This window comes from Nicotiana tabacum, chromosome 6 (assembly GCF_000715075.1).
Source record: "Nicotiana tabacum cultivar K326 chromosome 6, ASM71507v2, whole genome shotgun sequence".
Lineage (NCBI taxonomy): Eukaryota > Viridiplantae > Streptophyta > Magnoliopsida > Solanales > Solanaceae > Nicotiana > Nicotiana tabacum.
The window spans coordinates 180725785-180749630 of NC_134085.1; the positions used below are offsets into that span (position 1 = coordinate 180725785).

At 36.9% G+C, this 23846-nt stretch overlaps 1 protein-coding gene and 2 long non-coding RNA genes across 7 annotated transcripts; all 3 read left to right on the forward strand.

Annotated features, from left to right (window-relative positions):
* Nucleotides 1-255: 255 nt before the first annotated feature.
* LOC107768168 (uncharacterized) lies at nt 256-5428 on the forward strand. Its single transcript, XR_012711008.1, has 2 exons — nt 256-689; nt 5173-5428. It is a non-coding gene; the product is annotated as an uncharacterized LOC107768168 (long non-coding RNA).
* Nucleotides 5429-6038: 610 nt separating this feature from the next.
* On the forward strand, nt 6039-13771 carry LOC142182113 (uncharacterized). The gene is made up of 3 exons (XR_012711009.1): nt 6039-6385; nt 7144-7202; nt 13683-13771. It is a non-coding gene; the product is annotated as an uncharacterized LOC142182113 (long non-coding RNA).
* Nucleotides 13772-16091: 2320 nt separating this feature from the next.
* Nucleotides 16092-23477, forward strand: LOC107768166 (putative membrane protein At1g16860). 5 transcript variants are annotated; one of them, XM_016587267.2, is made up of 5 exons: nt 16092-16304; nt 17275-18200; nt 22431-22586; nt 22693-22904; nt 23090-23477. In XM_016587267.2, the coding sequence occupies exons 2-5, from the start codon at nt 17301-17303 to the stop codon at nt 23280-23282; spliced, it is 1461 nt and encodes a 486-aa protein (XP_016442753.1). In that variant the 5' UTR covers nt 16092-16304; nt 17275-17300; the 3' UTR covers nt 23283-23477. The 5 variants fall into 5 exon arrangements, with proteins under 5 accessions (XP_016442753.1, XP_075112164.1, XP_016442754.1 ...); XM_075256063.1 differs by having other exon boundaries at nt 16118-16588; XM_016587268.2 differs by having other exon boundaries at nt 16119-16304; nt 17175-18200.
* The last annotated feature ends 369 nt before the right edge of the window (nt 23478-23846 follow it).

A 23846-nucleotide genomic window follows, 5' to 3' on the forward strand; every position in this document is an offset into this window, starting at 1 on the left:
TTCTTCAAAAAGTTGTTTTAACTTAAACAAGCATATAGGGGAGCCCAAACATACAACTATGTTATCTATAATCTAGAGTGACGACAAAAAAAATGTTGGTTGTTGGTCTCTTAGGGTGATAATGTTTCTACTGACAAATCCAGGGGGTTATATGATTTTCGCAAACTTTAAGCGTGTAATTGGCAAAAGGGAACAAATCGGGGGATGCTTGTGCATTCTCCCTTTTAACTTTATTGTTAGATCGCCGAATAACATAGAATTCGAGGGTCTTGTACGCACTTGACCGAAACTGTTAGTGAGGATTTTTCGCAATACTTGATCCGAAGTAGTCCAAACTGAGGGAAAGTAGTTCATACGGGAAAATCTTCATTTCTAGGGTTAGGGTTTCAGATCTGAGCAAAATCATTGGGGGAAGGATATGTCGATGAGAAACTTTTACAACGAGATCAAGGGCATGCGAGTGAAAGAGGTGGGGACTTACCTCAAGCCGATGTTCTCCGTGGGTTACGCGAAGAGTGCTGTGAAGAGGGGATTGGATAATTACCATGCCAAGTACATCCAAACCAGCTCAGTTGATCCCGTCTACCACGTCTGCTTCGGAGGCATGGCTTTCTCCTACCTCGTCGCCCTTCCCGAAGAGCGTCGCCACCTTGAACACAAGCAACACGCCAAACATTGATCCTCCCGAGGTATCTTTTTATTTCACTTGAATTTAGCTATTAAATTGACATTGAAATAGCGCCTTTACACAATTTTCATTGAAATCATGGGGTGAAATCACATATATATATATATATATATATATATATATATATATATAGATAGATAGATAGATAGATAGATAGATAGATAGATACTAGCTATACTGTTTGCTACCTAAGATATATATTAAAATGGATCAGCCGGTGAATTTAGAAGCTAAGGCTCCCGGCAATCTGTATCGTGTGGGAAGCATTCTTCACTTCACACTGATTGGCGCGTTGCATCACTTCACATTCAGCCATCACAGTTTTTTTAATCTTCGCGGGGACATCAAACCATTTCTACATGTTCTCTTAGGATCCTTTCGAACTAGGGATATCTCATTCACGTTGTCCATTTGTGAGAGAGGAGATAGCTTGAGCAGATTTTGATTTTTATACTTCAAATTTGCTCAACTTGTGTGCCGTTAATGCTAGTTTGTTTCCTCTATTGTTTTCTTTGGATGGTTGGTAAGGTGAAACTCTTTTTAAACGTCACGAGGTTGATGAAAAATAACATATAATAATACCTTGGTGGTTGGAGTGTCAACATTATCCTGTTGAAAATGCTATAATATTTTTGGGCCGCAGTCTAAGGATATGTTTTGCTTAGCACTTGGTTCCCCTTAGAGTCAGTATTTGAAGGAGGATTGATTGATGGTCCATCCAATGATCAGCAGAGCTATGTCTTTCTCTAAGCACCAATCGTAGTTGTGGTTAGATCTTGGAACTTAGTGCACAAGGATATGGATTATTCTGTGATTTGAATCTTTTATGACTTTGTCCTAATTCTTCTATTTTCTCGTGCTCTCTCCTTCCTCCCAGTCTCCTAGGCTCTAGTTCCATCCTCCTGTATACCTAGTTTTAAAACGTGATGTTTTTACTCTTCATTTAATTTTTTGTTTTTCTCCCATGTCGGAAATAAAACCTAGTTTCTTTGTTTGCACGTGGGTGCATTCTCCCTCAACTCTTCATCTATTTGTTGTAAAATGTGTCCTCTTTCTTACCCATAAAAAAAAAGGTGTCATCTTTCTTTTCGCTGCATTTTTCCCTCCTTAACTCATCTACTTTGTTGTAACTTGTATTGTTTGCAAATTGTATTGTTTACGTGCATCATGTTTTTACAGTGGTTTACCACTGTGCAGGGCACAAAGGAAACCCTTTTGTTCTAAGGCAATCATGTGACACTGTATTTTTTTAGGGGCATCATTTCTTTACAGTGATTTACCACTGTGCAGAACTCAAAGGAGAAAGCCTTTTTGTGATTTACCACTGTGCAGAACTCAAAGGAGAAAGCCTTTTTGTTCTAAGGAAATCATGTGAGCTTAAGAAATAGCAGGACGAGAGGAATAATTGAATACTGCAATTTTTTTGTTAATTCTCAAAAATAAATGAATACTGCATTCTCTCTCTCACTCTCTCTCTCTCTCTCTCTCTCTCTCTGTGTGTGTGTTATTGTCTAGGTTTATCATTTGATAAGTTTTGTAATTCATCTCATCATAGAGGGAAGAGAATAGGCTAAAAGAATTTGCAACCACCCTTTGTTATTTGGCTCATCCTAATGAGTGAGAGAACAAGCTAAGAAAAGGATAATCAATTGTCTTGTTTGGGCACATACTGAGTTGCAACTACCCTTGGGGTAATGACCATATGCAAGATGATAATGTTTCTAAGAATTTCTTCATTTGTATCCGTTATTCAGGCAATGATGATAGAAAATTGTTGTGCTTAACTTAGCTGCAATTGACATAAGATAGTTGCTGAGTTGCAACTACCATTGGGGTAATGACCATATGCAAGATGATAATGTTTCTAATATTTTCTTCATTTGTATCCATTATTAGGGCAATGGTCATAGACAATTGTTATGCATGACTTAATGATTTATTAACTCATGAACTGCATTTTGACGTAAGATAGTCGCTAAATTATCTCCATTTTCGCCTCGCTGTTATTCGTCACTAAGCAAGCCACTTCATACATGACTTCCCTTTCTTATTTATCGTTGCAAACTATACCCTTTTTTTTCTTCAAATGAAGACTATATTCTTCTCAGTAGCATCACAATGATTCACAAGTTACCAATATGTGAAGAGTCGCCCAAACATCTTTTCAGCTTAATGAGGACATGACCATTGATAGGATGGTCTGGAGGTCGAGAATTAGGGTAGTTGATTAGTAAGTAGTCGAGTAATTTTTTTTTCAAACCTGTAATTCTTTTTCATAGCTGTAGTACTAGTGTTATCCTCATATTCCCTATTCTTATATCTCTATTATTACCTGATGCTTCTTTTGCTTCGGTTGTATTATTTTCTGGCTGTTGTTATTGCTTCTCTTCCCCTAGTTCTTTGTCATAACTGCTGTGATTTTGCTTTCATTGAGCCGAGGGTCTATCGTAAACCTAAGTTGCTCGGATTCGGGTGCGGGTATCCGATATGGGGACGGATCCGAGTATCAGATTCATCAACATCTAAATTTTAATATTCGAGGGTGCGGATCCGGATATGGATACGAGTGCGGGGATTCGGCTAAGAAAATTCAAAATAATAAAAAATAGAGATGTAAAAATATTGTAAATTTTGAGCTATAAAAATACTACAAAGGTAACTTCCTAATTTTGATTGTACATTTGGATATAGAATCTTTTAGTTTTTCGAAATAAAATTTACATATTTGAAAATTATACAATACTACTAAGTTACAATATATTATGTACAACTAGTAAATAATTTCGTATAAATTAATTTTGCGCGATTAAAATGTATAAATTATTTAGCAAAAAATCAACATGCTAATAATTAATTTAGAAATTATTCCTATATTGTATGAGAAAGAAACATTTACAAATAGCAATTAAGCGCCTTTCAATTACGTGTCACAAGTATGGAGGATAAAGGGGACAAGTAGCATATAATGGAGAATAAAGGGTTATCTTATTATATTATTACAATTAAGAGTCGAAGGAATTGTAGATCGTCTCTTCTAGGCTGTCTTCCTCAAAATTCCCCAACTTTTTTCAAGCTCTCACAGATGCTCAAAAGCCCCCAACTTCTTTCAAGCTCTTACAGATTGCCATTCACGCTTCGTTCATATCCCTTCGTTCTTCCCTCATAAGAGAACGCCTTCCACCAAGATCCATCTACATCGCTACTGGGTCTACAAGAAGTCCAAAATCAGAACATGACCCCTTGAAATCTTGGTTTCTCTGACACACAAAGCAGCAAATATGAGACAAAAATATTACAATATTGAAGGTATGCCATTTTCTATTACTTAAATCTGTTTTTTTTTTTTTTTTTTGATTTTGAGAAATCAAAATCTCAATTTTTCTCCCAAATTTGTAGATGGACTCCGGTCAAAGTGTCCGATGTCAGTTGACCAAATCTGGGACGTATCCTGCTCCCGTCCCTGTCTCGTATCGGGACGGGGAAGGCACCAAAATTGACGAGTCCGCGCAACTTAGCCGTAAACAACCTCTCTACCTTCACGAGGTGGGGTTAAAGTCCGTGTACATACTAACCTCCCCAAACCCCATTTGTGGGAATACACTGGGTATGTTGTTGTTTACAATCCTAAGATTACACCCCAAAAAAAAGGATTCAACAGATGTCAAGTTTTTAGTACTTAGTACTGGGTTTGAAGCTGAAGTCTCCCAAAGCATCTCGTGTTCATTGTCTTTCTTAGTGTCCAAAAAATGCAGTAACGTATTGCTTGCCATCTCTTTTTTTTTTTTTTATTTTTTTTTTATTTTCCATTTCCATGTTCCATGCTCTCCAGCTTACAAAAGCTTCACAGCATTACCCATCATGTAGAAAAGATATTGAGAAACATACACCTTATATTTCTCTATACAGCACAATGTAGGAACAAGTGTTGTACAACCTCTACACTTGAGTTTCATAGGCAGCATTTGTTTCAAAGTTTCAACCCTCTTTTCATCAGATTTCGAGTTAGGCAAGGCTTTTACATCACTGTCCAGCTGTAGCATGCCACTTTAAACCTTGTTAATTAGTCCATCAGCAGCTAAACCTATACTCTCAGTTGTTTGTGTCATGTTATTCTTTAATGTGCGTAAACGCTTGTTAACGCATGATTTACACAACTACTCAGTGGAAAGAGTATTTTCAACCTTGGAGTTATTGCATTGATTTATTTACTTGTTAATATATTTCTTACGCTCATACTTCTAAGTAAATTTCAATCTTGTAGACATTGGGTACTCATGTATGGTATATCTCCTCAGAAGCTGAGCTACTATTGCAGTTTTCTTATGGAAGTTTTACTAAAAGTCTTGTTGAATGAGAAAGCGATTTGCAACTGTAAATACCTCTGAAGTACACCCATTGGTTGAATTGTGTTTTGGAACAGTGTTCTATATTCTTGCCGACGGAGTTGTATGTTAAAGCTCATCCATTTTTGCCTTTCTTGACAGGTCTCTTGGGAGTCGAAGTTGGATGGTTCAGCAAAGGACTAGCATTGGTGTTTGTTGGTTGCTTTCCGTTTCCTTTTCCTAATGTGCGCAAAATGTGGTTCATTTAGAATGATGAAAATAAAATTTGTGGTACTGCAAGTTCCTGACGTTTATACTTAGTATTGTCATGCCTGAAATAGGCAAAATTGGTTTTGGGTTGTGTTACTGTTGCACCCCGCAATATTACGTCAATATTACATCCTGCAGTATTACGTTACGATAGTGTTCTACCCAGCATTATTACATTACGGAGATGTTACGCTTCACATTAATAAATTACGACAGTGTTGAACCTGCAGTATTTTACGTTGAATTTGTCGTAAGGTAATTGACATCGGTCCAAGGAAAAGATTATTTGAGGATTATAAGGATTTTGCAATTTCACAAGTAATTAGTAAATTCATGAAGGTGAAAGGGGGAGCAAGTCTAAGAAAACGAATTGTCAAAGTTTGGCATTATAGGATAAAATATGGCCCGAGTTAAAATACCCGGTATTTATGGACTAGTGTCATACAAGGTACTACATGACCATGATAGTAAGGTATACAAAGTATGTTAAAAGTGAGTAATATTTTAAATAAGTGGGAATAATTCTCAATTTTATGGGTAATTGATTAATTATCAGGTAACGAAATATTACCCGATTAACTAATAAGCGGACAAAACTTAATTAAGTAACTCCAAAAAAAACGTGGCACAAATACCACAAGGCAAGAATGACTCATAAGTCATATATGCCATGTGGCAACTTATGAGTCAAATTAAAATTTAGGTAACAATAAGACTTGAATAAGTCTTATCTTTATTTCATTTCTTAGTCCAACTAAGATCATAAACGTTTCCTTCTTAAAAGGATTGAAGAAAACGTTAAATACACTCTTAACTTCATTTCATTCTTAGCTCCAAATGAGATCAGAAACATTTCCTTCTTAAAATGATTCACGAAAATGTTAAATACTTTCTTATCTTCATTCATTCTTAAGTCTAAATACATGAGAAAGATTGGAAACATTTCCTTCTTAAAGATTCAAGAAAACGTTACACACAGAAGGTAGTTTTCGTTAAAAAAAAAAAAGGAATTTATTGGCATACTAGTAACGTGGAATTTTGCGATTCTGGAAGAGTACAGTGCAATCCTCGTCAAGAATAGTATACGAAATTTTCCCTACTCCAGGTATGTTAAGGCTAAGCTCTTCTTTCATTTGGCATGATCTCGTCATTACATTCATATCCCGGAATTTACGTATATTTTGCTAGTCGCAAATTGCGTATATTTTCTAGTGTTGTAAATTATAATATTCTCTTTCTCGGGACTGCATATTCAGTTGAGTATTTCCTTCTTCCAGTCAAGAGAGCAGAGAATTTATATATATACAGTATTAAAAGTATTTTCATTACCATCGAGCTATAATCGATGGGCAGGCCCTTATTGGGCAACCTCTGATCAGATGGTAAGTTATATACCGAGCCTACTGTGGCCGAACGCGTATGAGTGAGCCAAGTTGGTCGAGATACAGAGCCTAGTATGACCGAGCGCTTATGAGCGAGCCTACTACGGCAGAGCAGTTATATATATACCGAGCCTACTATGGCCGAACGCGTATAAGCGAGCCCAGTTGGCCGAGATATTGGCCGAGATACAGAGCCTAGTATGGCCGAGCGCCTATGAGCGAGCCTACTACGACAGAGCAGTTATATATATATATATATACCGAGCCTTATAGGGCCAGACAACTATTTTACTTACTATATTGAGAGAATTGAGTCACTATCAGCAAGTAAACATATCTTCAGATTATTTTTGACTTCCAGCTACTTGCAGTTATTATATTATCAGTTCAGTTTCAGCTTTCAGTATATTGCCTTACATACTCAGTACATTATTTCGTACTGACGTCCCTTTTCTGGGGGCATTGTATTTCATGCGTGCAGGTCAGACAGATAGACGAGTAGGCCTCTTCAATAAGTGTTGCCCGATTTCAGCTTGATCGGTAAGCTCCATGCCTTTCGGAGTTTCTGGGTCTAGAGCCCTATGTATATCTTGTATATATACGTATATATATGTCATGAGTAGGTCAGAGAGCCGTTCCGATCACAGTATATCTATCAGTAGAGGCTTGTAGACATATCTTGTCAGTTAGTGCAGTATGTTGGGCTTTCAGGCCTTGTATGTATATTTGGTTGGTTTGTCAGCTGTAATAGTTATGACGGCCTTGTCGGCCCAGTTGTACATTGACATTTAGTCAGCACTCGCAGTTATCTTCCAATGTGGCCCATAGCCAAAGTATGACATCATATGTTCAGAGTCCCTTAGTTTCAAGTTAGTACGCAATGATAGGAGAGGCACTGGGTGCCAGTCGGGGCCCATCGATTTGGGTCGTGACAAAAGTGGTATCAGAGCAGTTCTGTCCTAGGGAGTCTACAAGCCGTGTCTAGTAGAGTCTTGTTTATGGATGTGTCGTGCACCACACTTATAAGCAGGAGGCTACAGGGCATTTAGGATTGTCACTCTTTCTTCATACTCTAGATCGTGTGGTAGAGCTCACTTATAAGAATTCAAATTCCGAAATTCTATTTTATTCGTAATAAGACGATACCTACATCCAGAAAGAAGGCTGGAAAGAGAGATAGTTGTGGAAGAGCTGAGTCAGAGGAATTGCATTTTTTGTATACTGCCTATGATATGTAATTATGAGATCTTTAGCAGATCATGGGTATACTGAAAGGTGTAAGCTTCCTGATAAGAAGCCATAAGGCAGGAATGTCTATCCATCTTTATGGTGAAAGATAACGAGAGATTAAAATGATAAATACAAGTTTCAACAAGTAAAAGAAGCAAGATAAAGAAGGGTACGAGGCGCCCAGTTAATGGAGGTTAACAACATTTATAATGAGGCAGAGGAACATAAGATTTTCGAGTTATATTCAACAGTAACAGAGGTATATACAATTGGTTGCACCCATTTCAGATATGCCCTATGGGGATTAACAGAAGTAGTATAAGAAGATATGATGGGTGAATTGTTTGCGTCAATTGACATTTTCGAAGGATATTGCAAATATACTAATAGATCTCTTTATGAGACACCAGATAGTGCACTCTGAAATAGCGCAGCCAGATATGAGTACTACAAAGACATGCACTGTAAGCCTTGAAGGGATAAATATTACCTTAGTGTGGCTTGCATCCCTAGTAAAGCGAAGACGTTAAGCAACTTGAAGAGCCATTGGATAGAGAAAAGGGAAGCTAAGAGCAAAAGAATGTCTTGTTCAAGTTTTCAGAATAAAGTGATAGGCATAAATGTTAGCAGGAAATAAGAAAAGAATTAATAAAGCATTATGAGTAAGATGTGATACATGGGTAACAACGGTATATCAAAAGATGACAATATTACAAAATCTATAGTCAAGTGAAGGAAGAAACGAGAAGTGACAGGCCTTAGAACAACAATAGAGTATAGGCCATACAATCATGTCCTCATTTCAAGAAATAAATTTCGTGACTCCAACACGACTACCAGAAGAGAGAGTTAATCCCCAGAGTAATAGAGATCAGTATGGGCTGGTAAATAAGATAAACTAAGCATGAATTAGGGATTGAGTGACTGGTGATAGTCTCCATCATAAGAACTTCAGATTTTGTTCCGCTAATAATAGAATGGACGACAAAAAAAGATTCATGAGAAATTCATAGAATGATCATTTAGGAGGACGCTTCCCTACAACAAGCAATGTGAGCAAAGTTCATCTTAAGGGATTGTATGTGCCAGTTACACTAGGTGTTTTCCCTTATGAGTAAGGAAATTTCTTAACCTTGGTACAGAAAGATTTCCGCAAGGCAAGTAAGGGTCATCGATAATGTAAAAAGACACCAATGATGAAGAGATAAAGCATCTATAGGTATATCCTCACGGCTTCAGCTTTTAGTACACCCCTAAAGGGGGGAATATGGAGTAATGTGGCATTAAGTCAGAATTAAGTGGTTCTAGTGACTATGGAATGGTAAAGGAAGAATGTGATAAATAAAATAGGAATGAGATGGCACTTATCCAAATCTTATAGATACACTACGATTCAAGAATATTGTGCAAGCATGATGTCAAAGAGAGGAAGTAAAGGTTCCTGCCCGAGTTGTTATTAATAAATAAGGAGCCAGTACGAGACGTAAGTTAAAACAAAATAAATAACCCAAGAAAGATTACGAGGAATATTGATATGAGAATGAGGCAACGAGTAGTTAGTAATTGGTCAGGAAGATCTCAGTTTTGGCTAAACAGGAGGTTACAGACGAGTCATCAGATCATTTAAGATAAACATAGTAGTACCCAACATGGAGAATTCAGCCTCGGAGAATATCATTATAATACTTGAGATCTATTAAAATAAGAGTCAGGGTAATTAAAGGTACTGTATTAGTGTTACGGGGATAAAAGAAAGTGCCACTGGGAAGGGAGTCAAAATATCAGTCCAGAAGTAATCATATAAGCACAATGGCATGGAAGTAAGCAACTAGGATAATTATAGGCAAGGAAGGACATCAAAAGGTCCGTAATAAGCTCACAGCCTTACAAGAGTCAAGGGTTCTCCCTAAGTACTACAATGAAAGACTAGCCGAGGAAATAAGGCAGAAGGCTTCAACCTAAGCACTCCAAAAAGAAAGTGGCACCTACCATGGCTAATAAACGGGAAGTAAAAATCAAAAGGAATATTCAAGATCATATGAGTTGCAAAAAAAAAAAAAAAACTCTGACATGTATAGTCACTAAGATGAGTTAAGTATGGACGCAACGAGGGGACAGAAAGACCAGGAAAAGTAATAGCGTACGTTGAAAAAAGCCAAGATGGAACAAAAGAATTATTTGATGAATGATCCCGAGTTGGTGACGTTATTAACACACTTAAGAGTTTGGAGTTCTATACCTGCATCATATATAACCGTAGAAGATTCTGATATACGTTAAAAGAAAGAATTAATCCCAGGTCATAGATGAAGGATTGAATTGTTAAAGGATTTTATCATAAATATCCCTCAGCGCCTATGAAAGGCTAAAGTAATAACTAATACCAGGAGCCGCAGGTCGGAAGATAGCTTAAGCCTACATAGAGGCTGATCAGAAAGAAGAGGAGACTAAATAATTACATCGACTAAGCGAAACAGGAGGGAGCAAGAGAATTATAGACCTCAGAGTCACTCTTAATATTAGAGGTGCAAGAGAGATAGCACAACGACTATGTTCTATAACGACTCTATGATAAAGCCAGTTAGAAGGGAACTAGTCTCATAAGAAGTTAGTATGAAACTCCCATCGGATTGTATATGTACAGAGGTGCGAGTATTATAATAGAGCTTCAAGTTATGGACGTGAATTATACCTATGTGGAAGCGAGGTCATGAAAGAGATAGAAGATACAATACGAGATTTTAAGGTAAGTAAGGTAAAGGTGAACAACGTACGAGATACTCAAAGGCAGAATTTGTGAATAGTCCATACTTCGAATAGAAGGCTAGAAGTGTTGAGATTCAATATCCAGGAATGATAGCGGCATAATCAGTGACATATCTCATAACCTATGGTTTCTAGGTATCGAGGATGCTAATTAAGAGAGCAAAGAAGAGTTAGAGATGATGTGATATCTCGCTTAATGTCCCAGAATGACACAAGGAGATCTATGATGCAAGCAAGTTGAAAGGTTGCAAGTAATATAAATAGAGTTGTGTAGGTCGCAAGCCATTGTATGGTGAAGCGACAAGGTTCTAGAAGACAAGATTAAGGATAAGAAAGGGCGAGTGAGAAGGTAACGAAAATGGATAAGTCCTCAGGATTAAGCCCATGAAAACAAGAAGAGCAGATGGTTTCTCTAAATTATACAAAGCTCACTATAGCCTGAATGTACTCAAAGGAGTCTAAGACTAATAGCATTTAGATCCATCCTGGTAATAGAATGAGGGTGTAATTGTGATAGAAAAAAAATGATATTTGGGCCTTTGATTGAGTAATGATTCAATGAAGAAAAGAAACGGATCTTATGAATTGGATAGGATTAAAGTACCCACGCAAGGTGAATCACATTGGGATGTTGTGAGGTACGATTATGAAAGCAGGGTATCGCCCCAGGTGGATCAATCTAATCATTTCAGACGTTCCCGATAAAACGTGAATCCTAGCAGCAATATTACATAAAAGTTTAAGTTATCAGTGGTATATTGTAGATCAATATTGAGGTGAATCAACAATGGATGGACAAAAGTTGCAAAGTATGAGATAAGATTAGGTCGTCATTCTAAAGATGAATAGTAATAAGGAAGCATTAAAGGACTTAAATTTATACATATGGAATGAGCAACGAGAGTGAGCTGGGACTTGGTAGCAGACCTCAACAGCGATAAATTAATGTAAGAGTTATGACAGTAAATTCATACGGATGATTAAACGGACCTATGCGATGAGATATAGCAATATTCGTAAATCCAACAAAGTATCGAGCAAAGGAATTCAATATACCTATAGAGGCCCAAAGAGGCATCCTATTAAGCCTTGTATATACAAAGTAAGGCCTACAGATCGACTAAAAGGTAAAAAGAAAAAGGAAAGATGAATCGCATAAATGTACCTACAAAGCCAGGGTCATACAGGCCGTATGACAAGAGGTAACAGAAGTTGCATGATTAGGAAGATTTCGACCACAGGTAATGATATGAGCAAAAAGACTAAAGGGGAGAATACCCTAGACTTTGGATTTATTCACAGAGCAACTGCTTGAATGGCAAGTAGAGTATTAATGTATTACGTCAATATTACATCCTGTAGTATTAAGTTATGACAATGTTCTACCCAACATTATTACATTACGGAGATGTTACGCTTCGCAGTAATAAATTACGACAGTGTTGAACCTGCAGTATTTTACGTTGAATTTGTTGTAAGGTAATTGACATTGGTTCAAGGAAAAGATTATTTGGGGATTATAAGGATTTTGCAATTTCACAAGTGATTAGTAAATTCATGAAGGTGAAAGGGGGAGCTAGTCTAGGAAAACGAATTTTGTCAAAGTTTGACCTTTTGGGATAAAATACGGCCCGAGCTAAAATACCCGGTATTTATGGACTAGTGTCATACAAGGTACTACATGGCCATGATAGTAAGGTATACAAAGTATGTTAAAAGTGAGTAATATTTTAACTAAGTGGGAATAATTCTCGATTTTGCGGGTAATTGATTAATTACCGGTTAACGAGATATTACCCGATTAACTAATACGCGGACAAAACTTAATTAAGTAACTCCAAAAAAAAAACATGGCACAAATACCACAAGGCAAGAATGACTCATAAGTCATATATGCCATGTGGCAACTTATGAGTCAAATTAAAATCTAGGTAACAATAAGACTTGAATAAGTCTTGTTTTTATTTCATTTCTAAGTCCAAATAAGATCATAAACGTTTCCTTCTTAAAAGGATTGAAGAAAACGTTAAGTGCACTCTTATCTTCATTTCATTCTTAGCTCCAAATGAGATCAGAAACATTTCCTTCTTAAAATGATTCACGAAAATGTTAAATACTTTCTTATCTTCATTCATTCTTAAGTCCAAATACATGAGAAAGATTGGAAACATTTCCTTCTTAAAGATTCAAGAAAACGTTACACACAGAAGGTAGTTTTCATTCCAAAAAAAAAAGGAATTTGTTGGAATACTAGTAACGTGGAATTTTGCGGTTCTGGAAGAGTACGGTGCAATCCTCGTCAAGAATAGTATACGAAATTTCCCTACTCCAGGTTTGTTAAGGTTAAGCTTTTTTTTCATTTGGCATGATCTCGTCATTACATTCATATCCCGGAATTTACGTATATTTTGCTAGTCTCGCAAATTGCGTATATTTTTCTAGTGTTGTAAATTATAATATTCTCCTTATCGGGACTGCATATTCAGTTGAGTATTTTCTTCTTCCAGTCAAGAGAGCCGAGAATTTATATATAAACAGTATTAAAAGTATTTTCATTACCATCGAGCTATAATCGAAGGGCAGACCCCTATTGGGCAACCTCTGATCAGATGGTAAGTTATATACCAAGCCTACTGTGGCCGAGCGCGTATGAGCGAGCCCAGTTGGTCGAGATACAGAACCTAGTATGGCCGAGCGCTTATGAGCGAACCCAGTTGGCCGAGATACAGAGCCTAGTATGGCCGAGCGCTTATGAACGAGCCTACTACAACAGAGCAGTTATATATATATATATATATAAATATCGAGCCTTATAGGGCCGGACAACTATTTTACTTACTATATTGAGAGAATTGAGTCAGTATCAGTAGGTAAGCATATCTTCAGATTATCTTTGACTTCCAGCTACTTGCAGTTATTATATTATCAGTTCAGTTTCAGCTTTCAGTATATTGCCTTACATACTCAATACATTATTTCGTACTGACGTCCCTTTTCTGGGGGCGCTGCATTTCATGCGTGCAGGTTAGACAGACAGACGAGTAGGCCTCTTCAATAAGTGTTGCCCGAGTTCAGCTTGATTGGTAAGCTACATGCCTTTCGGAGTTTCCGGGGCCGTCCACTATGTATATTATGTATATCTTGTATATATATGTATATATATGTCATGAGTAGGTCGGAGAGCCGTTCCGATCACAGTATATCTATCAGTAGAGGCTTGTAGACATATCTTGTCAGTTAGTGCAGTATGTTGGGCTTTCATGCCTTGTATGTATATTTGGTTGGTTTGCCAGCTGTAATAATTATGACGGCCTTGTCGGCCCAGTTGTACATTGACATTTAGTCAGCACTCGCAGTTATCTTCCAATGTGGCCCATAGCCAAAGTATGACATCATATGTTTAGAGTCCTTTAGTTTCAAGTTAATACGCAATGATAGGAGAGGCACTGGGTGCCAGTCGGGACCCATCGGTTTGGGTCATGACAGTTACACCCGTTTTAAGGACTGGATGTAAAGATTTTTGCTGCGTCCCAATATCTACAGCGTGTTATCTGATAATCTCATTATGTTGTTACCTTGCTTACGCTACTCTTGAAAATCATTTGTGGTGCGTACTGGCAAGTTCTGGGAACACATGCCTCTGGCCAAGTATGGGAGACCTGGCTATATCTGTTATTACTCTTAATCATGGCCAGGCCTCATTGTAGTATGGAGACAATAACTACAGAGGTACAAGTAATTGAAAGCTGGACGTGAGAAATAGGTCAAGTGTGGCATTCTTAAAGCCCCAAGGATTATCTCTTGGTGTACAAGTGGCGCGTTACTGACACTTAAAATTGCCCGTTTAATCAAATGTTTGTTCGTGATCGATGGTGTTTGAAACATGAAGCTGATATGGTTTGTCAAATAGAAATAAACTATACGGAGAGTCAAGTTAATATCAAATTTGGGCATATGCTGAGACCTTGGGGTGGGAAAAATAGATGTTGGAGTTTGTGGAGTGATCAAGGAGGGGCAAAGATCGTTTCTTTTGTTTAGTAGTAAAAGTTATGAGGCAACACACGTAAAAAGGGTTTTATGACTTCTATGTCTACCTCTTCAATTTGAGCAAAAAAGGAAAAATGGAGTCTTCAATTTTGAATTCAAAATTGAATATAGAGGATGAAATAGATCTCCCTTACTTTGCGTCGAAGCCTTACCAAATGATTACAAGTGAATTATCACGTTTTGCTTGTGTCAAACAAACTAACGATTTTCTCTTTAATTTACCCTCTTTATTCCTAAGAACGAATCTAATATCGTGCGAGTATGTTGGTGTATGAGATCCTACCAAGATATTCAAGTGAAAATGAATTTGAGCAATTTAATCAGATATCAAAATAATTAATGTTATTAATCTTTATATTCATTTGTTTTGATCTTTAAACTACTGTATTTAGAATGTCATATTCAATTGAAACTCGAGCTAATAGATTGGATTTGTGTTTTTGACATATACATTTTTGTTTGGTTCCTATTTGGGTGACGAGCCGTTTTCGTCCGCCGTTCATAGTTTCTCTCTTTTATTTTTAATTTTATTTTTGCTTTTTCATGTATTTTGTTTTTGGTAATATTGCCATGGTTAGTCTGCGAATGTCATCATTATTATGCTATGGCAAAATTTTAACTCACAAGAAAAGTTAATGTGGCACAGAATATTATTTCTTTTAACCTCTAAACATAAAGTGTATAGTCCATAACAATCATTTGTGGGTCACGTTCATCACACTCAAATTTAAATGGTAATGTACCTTTGCTCATATCTTATTAATTGTAATTATCATATTCATGATATCTTGTCTTCTAAACCATGTTAAGAATTTTTTTAATGTGACTAGTGTTGCTAGAACAAAATGTCAGTAATGTTTATTTGCGTTTTAAACTCATGTTATGTTTTTATTCATCGATGTGAGTTTGTTTTAAGTAAATTTATAATGGAACTTTCTAAATATCATATATGATTAAGTTGCGGGAAACATTTGGTGTTCTATTGGTTTTAATGATTCTCCTCAATAAAATGGTCACCCGTATATAAAAAAATAGATAAACATATTTTGATTATTCCTTTAAACATAGTACGGGTGATATATTCAACTGCACTAAAGGAATTATTTTTTCAATTTCCTTTAAATAGAACACGCGTGATATATCCAACTTAAATGAACCTTTTCTTTTTCAAAACATTTACTAAAATAAATTTTGTAGTTACTTTATACTTTTTGACGAATGACCAAGAATTGTACTTGGTACTTACAAAAAAAAAAACAGGGGAAAAAGTTGAAAAGCAAGAAGGGTCAATGTTGGTGTTACAGTAGGTGTAAGTCATTAGTCATCCCGTCCGAGTTACGCACTCCCTTTACTTTATGTGTACGCCGTAGTTAGAATAAGTAGTGTATTTGAAATGATTAGTATTAGTTGAGGTAAAAAAATACTAAAATCTATTTGCCGACGAGAGAGGGGACAAATTAAAGGGCAGCAAGTTGTTGCGGCTGAAGTTAGAGCAAAGGAAGCAGCAGATGGTGATGCCCTGACAGTGGGCAGTGATGGGATTGCTGAGTTAGTACGGACTGCAAATACACCTCTCTCTTTCTCTGCCTATTTCTCAGGGTACCTCCAGCTCCTCTCTTTCTTTCTTTGTTTTCCTCCCATATTCCATTTTCCCAAATCCCAACCCCCAACTTTTGCTTCTTTTCTTACTCTACCCAAATCGCTATTTTTCTCTTCCCTTGTTTAACAACTATATGCTTCACTGTACAACTTCATTTCTCAGTTGCTCTTGCTGACTCTTATCTCTTTTCCTTTTTCGTTTTTCTCCCTCCATATCTATCTGTTATGCTGAATTCGCTTCTTATTTGATTTTCTGTTGCCTCCGGTCTTCTGCTTTTTCCCAGGTTGGGGTTTAAAATAGAGAGTCACTGCAGACCCCACAAGTTGACATCCAACTGTGGAGAACAACCTTGCATTTTTTTCTGATTAATATTTTGACGTCTAATGCAAGAATTTTGTGTCAATATTGCTTAGATGCTACTGTATATTCCATGTGATGGTAGTCGGTGGTAATTGGTAAAGGTCCACCTTACCTGCAAGTTTTTGCAGTTTCTATACTTCTTTTCAATTGCTTCTCTCCTCCTATGTTTGCATCCTCTGGAAAATAAGGAAAAAGATAATGACACGCACTGAAAAATGAATTTTTAGATGTTATATCCTGATAACTGATTCTTAGATTTCAGCATACTTCTTGATTTTCTACTTTATTTGTGAAAATCTCTTTATATTCTTTGTCAAATTATTGTATCCTTTTTAGTGCAAACTGGATGGCAAAACTATGACCAGATTAATTTATCAATTGCTCCTTATCATCACATTGTAATTGTCATATGCTTATAAAGTGCCGTTTATCGTCACACTGTAATTGGTATACGCTTTTTTTTTTCTTCTACTAGCATCTTACTATTGTTAAATGCATTTTTTGTGAAGTTACTATTAGAACAAGCTGAGCATATTTAATCTGATAGCGTGGTACTGAATGCGGAATGCAAATTTAATAAACTAAGTGACTTCAGCGTGCCTGTGCCAGACTTGTACAGTTGGGAAAAAGATTTGATGGGTTCTAGATTCCCATCTCACCAGCTCAGCAATGGCCTTTACGTGTCAGGCCGGCCAGAGCAACCGAAAGAAAGAACACCAACAATGACTTCCGCGCCAATGCCTTATACTGGCGGTGACATAAAGAAGTCAGGAGAGCTTGGGAAAATGTTTGATATCCCTGTGGATGGCTCCAAGTCGAGGAAATCTGGACCCATAACAGGTGCAACTTCGAGGACTGGATTATATACAGGTGCTGCATCACATTCAGGACCTATCAATCCTAATGCCGCTGCTAGGACTAGCTACTCAACCTCAGGTCCCATATCATCCTCAGGGGTGCCTGGTTCAGTTTCTACAAAGAAATCAAATTCTGGGCCCCTTAGCAAGCATGGCGAGCCTATAAAAAAGTCGTCTGGTCCTCAATCTGGTGGAGTGACACCAACAGGACGCCAAAACTCAGGTCCTCAAGCACCGGTTCTCCCTGCAACAGGTCTTATTACTTCTGGCCCTATTTCTTCTGGGCCTCTGAATTCCTCTGGGGCCCCAAGAAAGGTCTCCGGTCCTTTGGATTCAATGGGGTCAGCCAAGTTTCATGGCCCTTCTGTTGTTAACAGCCAGGCTGTGACAACTCTCAGTGAAAATGATGTGTATTCCTTTAAGAGGAGCTTCCCTAAACCTATTCTGTGGGCAATGATTTTGTTATTTGTGATGGGCTTTATTGCCGGGGGATTTATACTTGGAGCGGTGCACAATGCTATTCTGCTGATTGTTGTTGTGGTTCTCTTTGGCATTGTTGCTGCGTTATTCATATGGAACTCTTGCTGGGGTGGAAGTGCTATAATTAGTTTTATTTCCCGCTATCCAGATGCGGAACTAAGAACAGCCAAAAATGGCCAATATGTCAAGGTTTCTGGGGTATGTATTTTTCCATAACATGATAAGATCTTACTTGTTGCCCTTTGAAGTTTGTGCAGTTCTGGTGCTTGATTCAGAATTAGAATCGTCGGTCATGGGCTCTTTTAATTTCTTTTCCCTTTAAAGTTTATATTATGCCAATTAGAGATGCATTTGTCGTATATGTCTATTCTTAGCTAAAAAAAATATCTTAGCTACAATGATAGCGTTATAAAAGATAACCTATAGTTCAAATCTTAATTATGTTAATAAGATCCGGCAATCATTTCAGGCTTTTTTCACTTCACCCCCTCAAAATTTTGAGAGGGGAATAAGATACCCGTAGACTATGGATAGGTATAGTTCACTCCCGCACTATACATTTTCTTTTGAGTTTGGGGATAATTTAATGAGTGATTAAGTAAAATGATTAAAGCATCTTCGTAACAGATAGTAATTAATGTGACAGAATAGGTCATGTATGGTAATACTAAACCATCTAGTTTTTATGAATTGATTTTACTGTTGAACTTTTCTACAAATGATCTCTGTTTATCATTATTGTTAGGGAGAGAGAAAATAAACATGACGTTTGCATTGGTTTTTCCAATGGAACCAATTACTCCCGTATTAGTGCATTCCCTTTTCTCCTCTGTATCATCACACACAGAAAGAGAGATCGAAAAAGCTCGGCCCGCTTTATTTAGATTCACAAATGCAATTTCTTTAAGTAATTGGAGCCAACTACCGAATTGCGAAAAAGAGGAATAGCAATTGCCAATCCTCCTCTCGTTCTTTCTATTTCTCTGGTTTAATACTTGATTTGATATTACAAAGTAGAAATTACGAGATAAAACAAAGAATTGTGTTTTTGATAATCATTTTTTATCCTTTGGGTCTTTCTTCCAAGAAATACATGTTCCACTGGACAGCCAACCTTTTGTTTTTCTTTTATTCAGTATATAAATGTTGTGCTTTGTCAAGTCAGTTTCCTTTTTTTTCATCAAGTACTAATTCCCCTTCTGTATGAGGAATTTTTTTCCCTTTGTTCAACCCTCATTAGAATATTCTCAAAGTAGTCAAAAATGCATGAACAACGTGGCGTTTTGTCCCTATTGATAGTCTAAGAAGATATCTCTTCCCTTATCTTAAAATTGATGGGGTAAAATGAAATGCCATCATTTTATGCAGTACTTTTATGGCTTAACCAGTGTTATTATAAGCCATTGCTTTGTTGCTATTAAGGCAATGGAGCAATGGGAAGTGAGGGGACAAAGTGATGTGCTTACACTTCAAATGATAATGTGCGAAGTGATTCAGGCCAGATGGATTTGATTAATTGCGTGTAACTTCAAAAGATTGAAGAAAAAAATAAAATAAGAGGAGAAAACATAGGGCCTTTTGCTAACTGGGTACTAAGACTCCTTTCCACGTATGCTTAAGTGTTCTCTTTGTTGTCACCCTCTTCTTGTTCTCAAGTTTGTAATGTTTATCTTCTACTACTGATCTGCTTTTCTTGGTTTACTTCCTTTTCTGGGTTAAATGATGATTCTTTCTTCCTGTATGCAAGTCCTCTTCTTCTGCTCTTCTTATTCTATGCTTCTCTCTTCTACTTGCTTAGTATATTTACTTAGGTAATTTAATATGAAATTGAATATATTTGTTACAACTAAATATAAAATTGATTTCTGCAAATTAGTTCCTTTTTATAGTTGATGAAATGAATGCTGAAGATCAATTTTGTGATTGAGAATTTCTTTATGCAGTCTTGTTGAAATTATGTGTTAATGATGTTTAATTTGGGTTGCTGGATTAATATTGATGTTATTGTTTACTGGATACGAAAATTAGTAATTTTAAGTGTAATCGATGTCATATTGCAGCTTATTTGAAGAACTTTTTCTATTTTTTTGTAAATTGTGCACTTCATTCCAAAAAATCGTGCTGAAGAGTCTTGTCATTTTTTACGCCTTTCCAGCTTTAAAAACACAAGATTAATGTGTTAAGTGTATATTAGTGGTCGGTTGAAGATTATAGATGTTTTTGGCTTTATATGGTGTTGTCATCTAGTAGTTAGCAGGTAACAAGTCTATCATTAAAACTTGTCTCTAATATCTCGTAAGCTTTAAGAAGTATTTTTCCACGTTGTAGTTTCCCGTGGTCAACTTAAGACGAGTTTAAATGGACAATTGTTATTATCAGTGATGATTCATATAGCCGATCCCAATTTGTTTGGGAATGAGGCATAGAAGTTGTTGTAGTTCATAATTGTCTTGGTCCTAATGTGACCATATGTGAATGTTGTGACGCTCTTTCTTTTTAGAGTTTAATATATTACAACAAACATGTGTCTTTCTATTTAATTAATCACTTAGTTGTGCTATCAATCATATTGTATTACCTTACTTTTTTTTTCGATCGGTATATTACCTTACCTTATTTATGGATTTTTGTTCTTGAACTCTTAAATTCTCTTTCCTAAACTTTTACTCATATTTATTCCGCAAGATGAAAATCCATTCCTACCACTTAGAAGTTACCCCTCTCAATCTAAATTATATTGAAGTGTAATTACTAAGTTTCCAGCAGATGTCCTCAATCAGTACAGTTTAGTTAATTTTCTTTTCGATATGGTAACCCCATCCACCCGGAACCTCCCCCTAAGGTGTCAACCGTGGTCCTTTCCCACTTTGTTCCCTTGGTGACTTGAACCTCCAACCAACCTTAAGGTTGGAGATGGAGGATCCTTTCCACTAGGCTACCACTTCTTCAGTTCAGTTACTCATATGGTACTAGGTAAGAAAATCTATTGACAAATAAGAGATAACACTTGGTATATGTTCTTCAAAAGGCAACTTCACCTTTTTCACCTCTCCACATACTTTTTCTTCATGGTCAATTCAAAGTGGTTGTTACTCTGGTGCAACTAGATTTGACCATTTCCTTCCTCCCCTTTTTGAGTGACATGATGGCCAGCAATAGCAGCGGTCTGTTGAAGTTAGGTGAACTATATCTTGGAAGTGTAGATGGGTTTTACTAGTAATGCTTTGTAGATGGCTTAGGTGTTGGTCTACAGTAGATGAAAAGTAGCACATGGTTGTTGTGTGATGGTGTTGGCAGCACTTTTGGTATTTCTTTTCTGGAAGGAGTTAACTCAGTATTTGCATATGGTTGCTGACAGGCAGCTGTAGTGATTTCGGTGGCTGATATAATGGCTTCTCCAATTGTTTCTGCACTGTGGCTGAGTGTCTAGGTGGAGTGTTACTTAGTGGTGAAGGTTATTAGCAAGGACATGGGTGAATGGTGGTCACTGGTGCAATCAGGTGGTATCCTGTTGGGGTCATGGTGTCGAGGTCAGGTTTTCTTAGCAGTTAATGATATTTGGAACATACTAATAAAATTGTTCGATGGCTTTGGTCTTGAAGGAGTTGTTCTTGCCCTTTTTTTTGAATCCCAAATGCCAGGGAGAGGTAAGGGAAACAAAATTGTAGGTATCAATTTAAGTAAGAAACACTTATATCTGGACTATCATTAGGTGCATAGGATTGACTTTGTGTTACAGTTGATGGATTGTTGAATGTTGTCATTGGTGCAACTGCTGAACCAATTGTCTTCCCTACCGACAATTCATTTGATGCTGCAAAGTTTGGAATAGGAGGATAAGAGCTTTATGTCAAGGGACTATTTCCTTTTCTTTGGGTGTCTTTGTATTCAACTAATTGGTGCTATATGAAAGTTAGATCTATAATTGTTGATGCTCAAGCCCTCATTTGCATGATGGAAATGATAGTATTGAATTGTATCAGAAAAAGGCATGGCAGTGTTCAACCTTCTCACTCATGCGTGCTTTTCATAAGCAGATGAAACATCATCCTTAAGGTCTGGTGCGTGGTGTAGAAATGCACTGTAGTTGCACTATTCTCGTGTCCAGAACCAGAACTAACTCTTCTTTAGCATCTGTGCTTTGTTAGCTTCTTCTTAGCTACTAGTTTGTAACCAGCTATGCGATGACACTTGTCTTATGGAAAGTTGCTAGGATAGAACTGCAGGATATTGGTCGTCTCTTTATGGGATAAAGCTATTATTGCTATTTAGTCCGAAGTGACGTTTTAACATATGAATATTGAGATTATTCTGAAGTGATGTTTTAACATATGAACATTGAGATTCTTCCATTCAACATTTTCTTTTCCGGTTGTTGATTGACATCTGTCCAAACTATACCTACTATAACACTCTATTTTCATGAAGGTGGTGACTTGTGGAAACGTGCCTCTTGAGTCATCCTTTCAAAAAGTTCCTAGGTGTGTCTATACATCTACAAGTTTATATGAGTATCGAGGATGGGATTCAAAATCTGCTAATCCTACTCACCGTCGTTTTACTTGGGGCCTCAGATCTTCAGAAGTGAGTCGCTAGGCAGATCCTAATCTTGGTATCCTGTTTAGGTTCAATCAAATTCTTGTAAGTTTTACTTTGCTGACCGGTATTCTTTGTCCATACTGTTTTGCAGAGGCATGTGGTCGATTTTTATATCTCTGATTTTCAGTCAGGGTTAAGAGCATTGGTTAAGAGTGGCTGTGGTGCAAAGGTGACTCCTTATGTAGACGAGTCAATAGTTGTTGACGTGGATCCATTGAATAATGAGTTATCTCCAGAATTTATCAGGTGGTTGAGAGAAAGAAATCTTTCAAGTGATGATCGTAAAATGCAACTGAAGGAAGGGTATGGAAATTGCTAGTACATTATGCTTAATCCTATTACTCCGAGGCACTAAAGTTGGAATTCAACGTAGCTTGATGACTTTTATTTCTTTTATTTTTCGGCAACATCTGCTAAACACGTCAAGTGAATGTGTACCCATGTGCTGAATTATCTCAATCTAATATTACTGACTTATTGATATATAGGTATATAAAAGAAGGAAGCACGGTTAGCGTGATTGGAGTGGTTCAAAGGAATGAGAACGTGCTTATGATAGTCCCTCCTCCCGAGCCATTTACAACAGGTTGCCAGTGGCTGAAATGTATATTTCCGGCTAGCCTTGAAGGCATTGTGTTAAGATGTGAAGATGCGTCAAAAGTTGATGCTATACCAGTATGATAGGTTATGTTCGACATACTTAAGATGGTATGTGTGATGTTAGGTACTTAAGATGTTTATTGTGGAGAGGTGTCTGAAAATAGTTGGTGTTCAATTTCCTGTATAGTTACTAGGTTTGTTTTGAACTTTTATTAGACAATATTGTAGTGACGGGATGGTTAAATGCTGTAGCAATGGAAAATTAAATGTTTGAGCCGTCGTGGTTATACTTGTACTAGTTTCTCGGCATATGCGTTGCATGTGTATGCCCAGTTTAGTAGTACTTGTTATCGTAAACTAATATCACAAATACTAAACATAAATTTTTAATAAGTATACATGAATGAATATAGTATAAGTTTTTGTGAATGATCATTGAGGATCGTCATCAAATAAATTATTCGTCTGAACCTACGAAGATGAACAATGAAAATGTAATTAGATACATGTGATTTGCATACTTATTTAAGATTTTATGAGGTTACAATTTTATAATTAAGTGTATCTCACATAATACTTCCTTATAGACGATATTCCCGTGTATGTTCCTTCCATCCGTTCGGCTGTTCTGTCATAACAAGGACT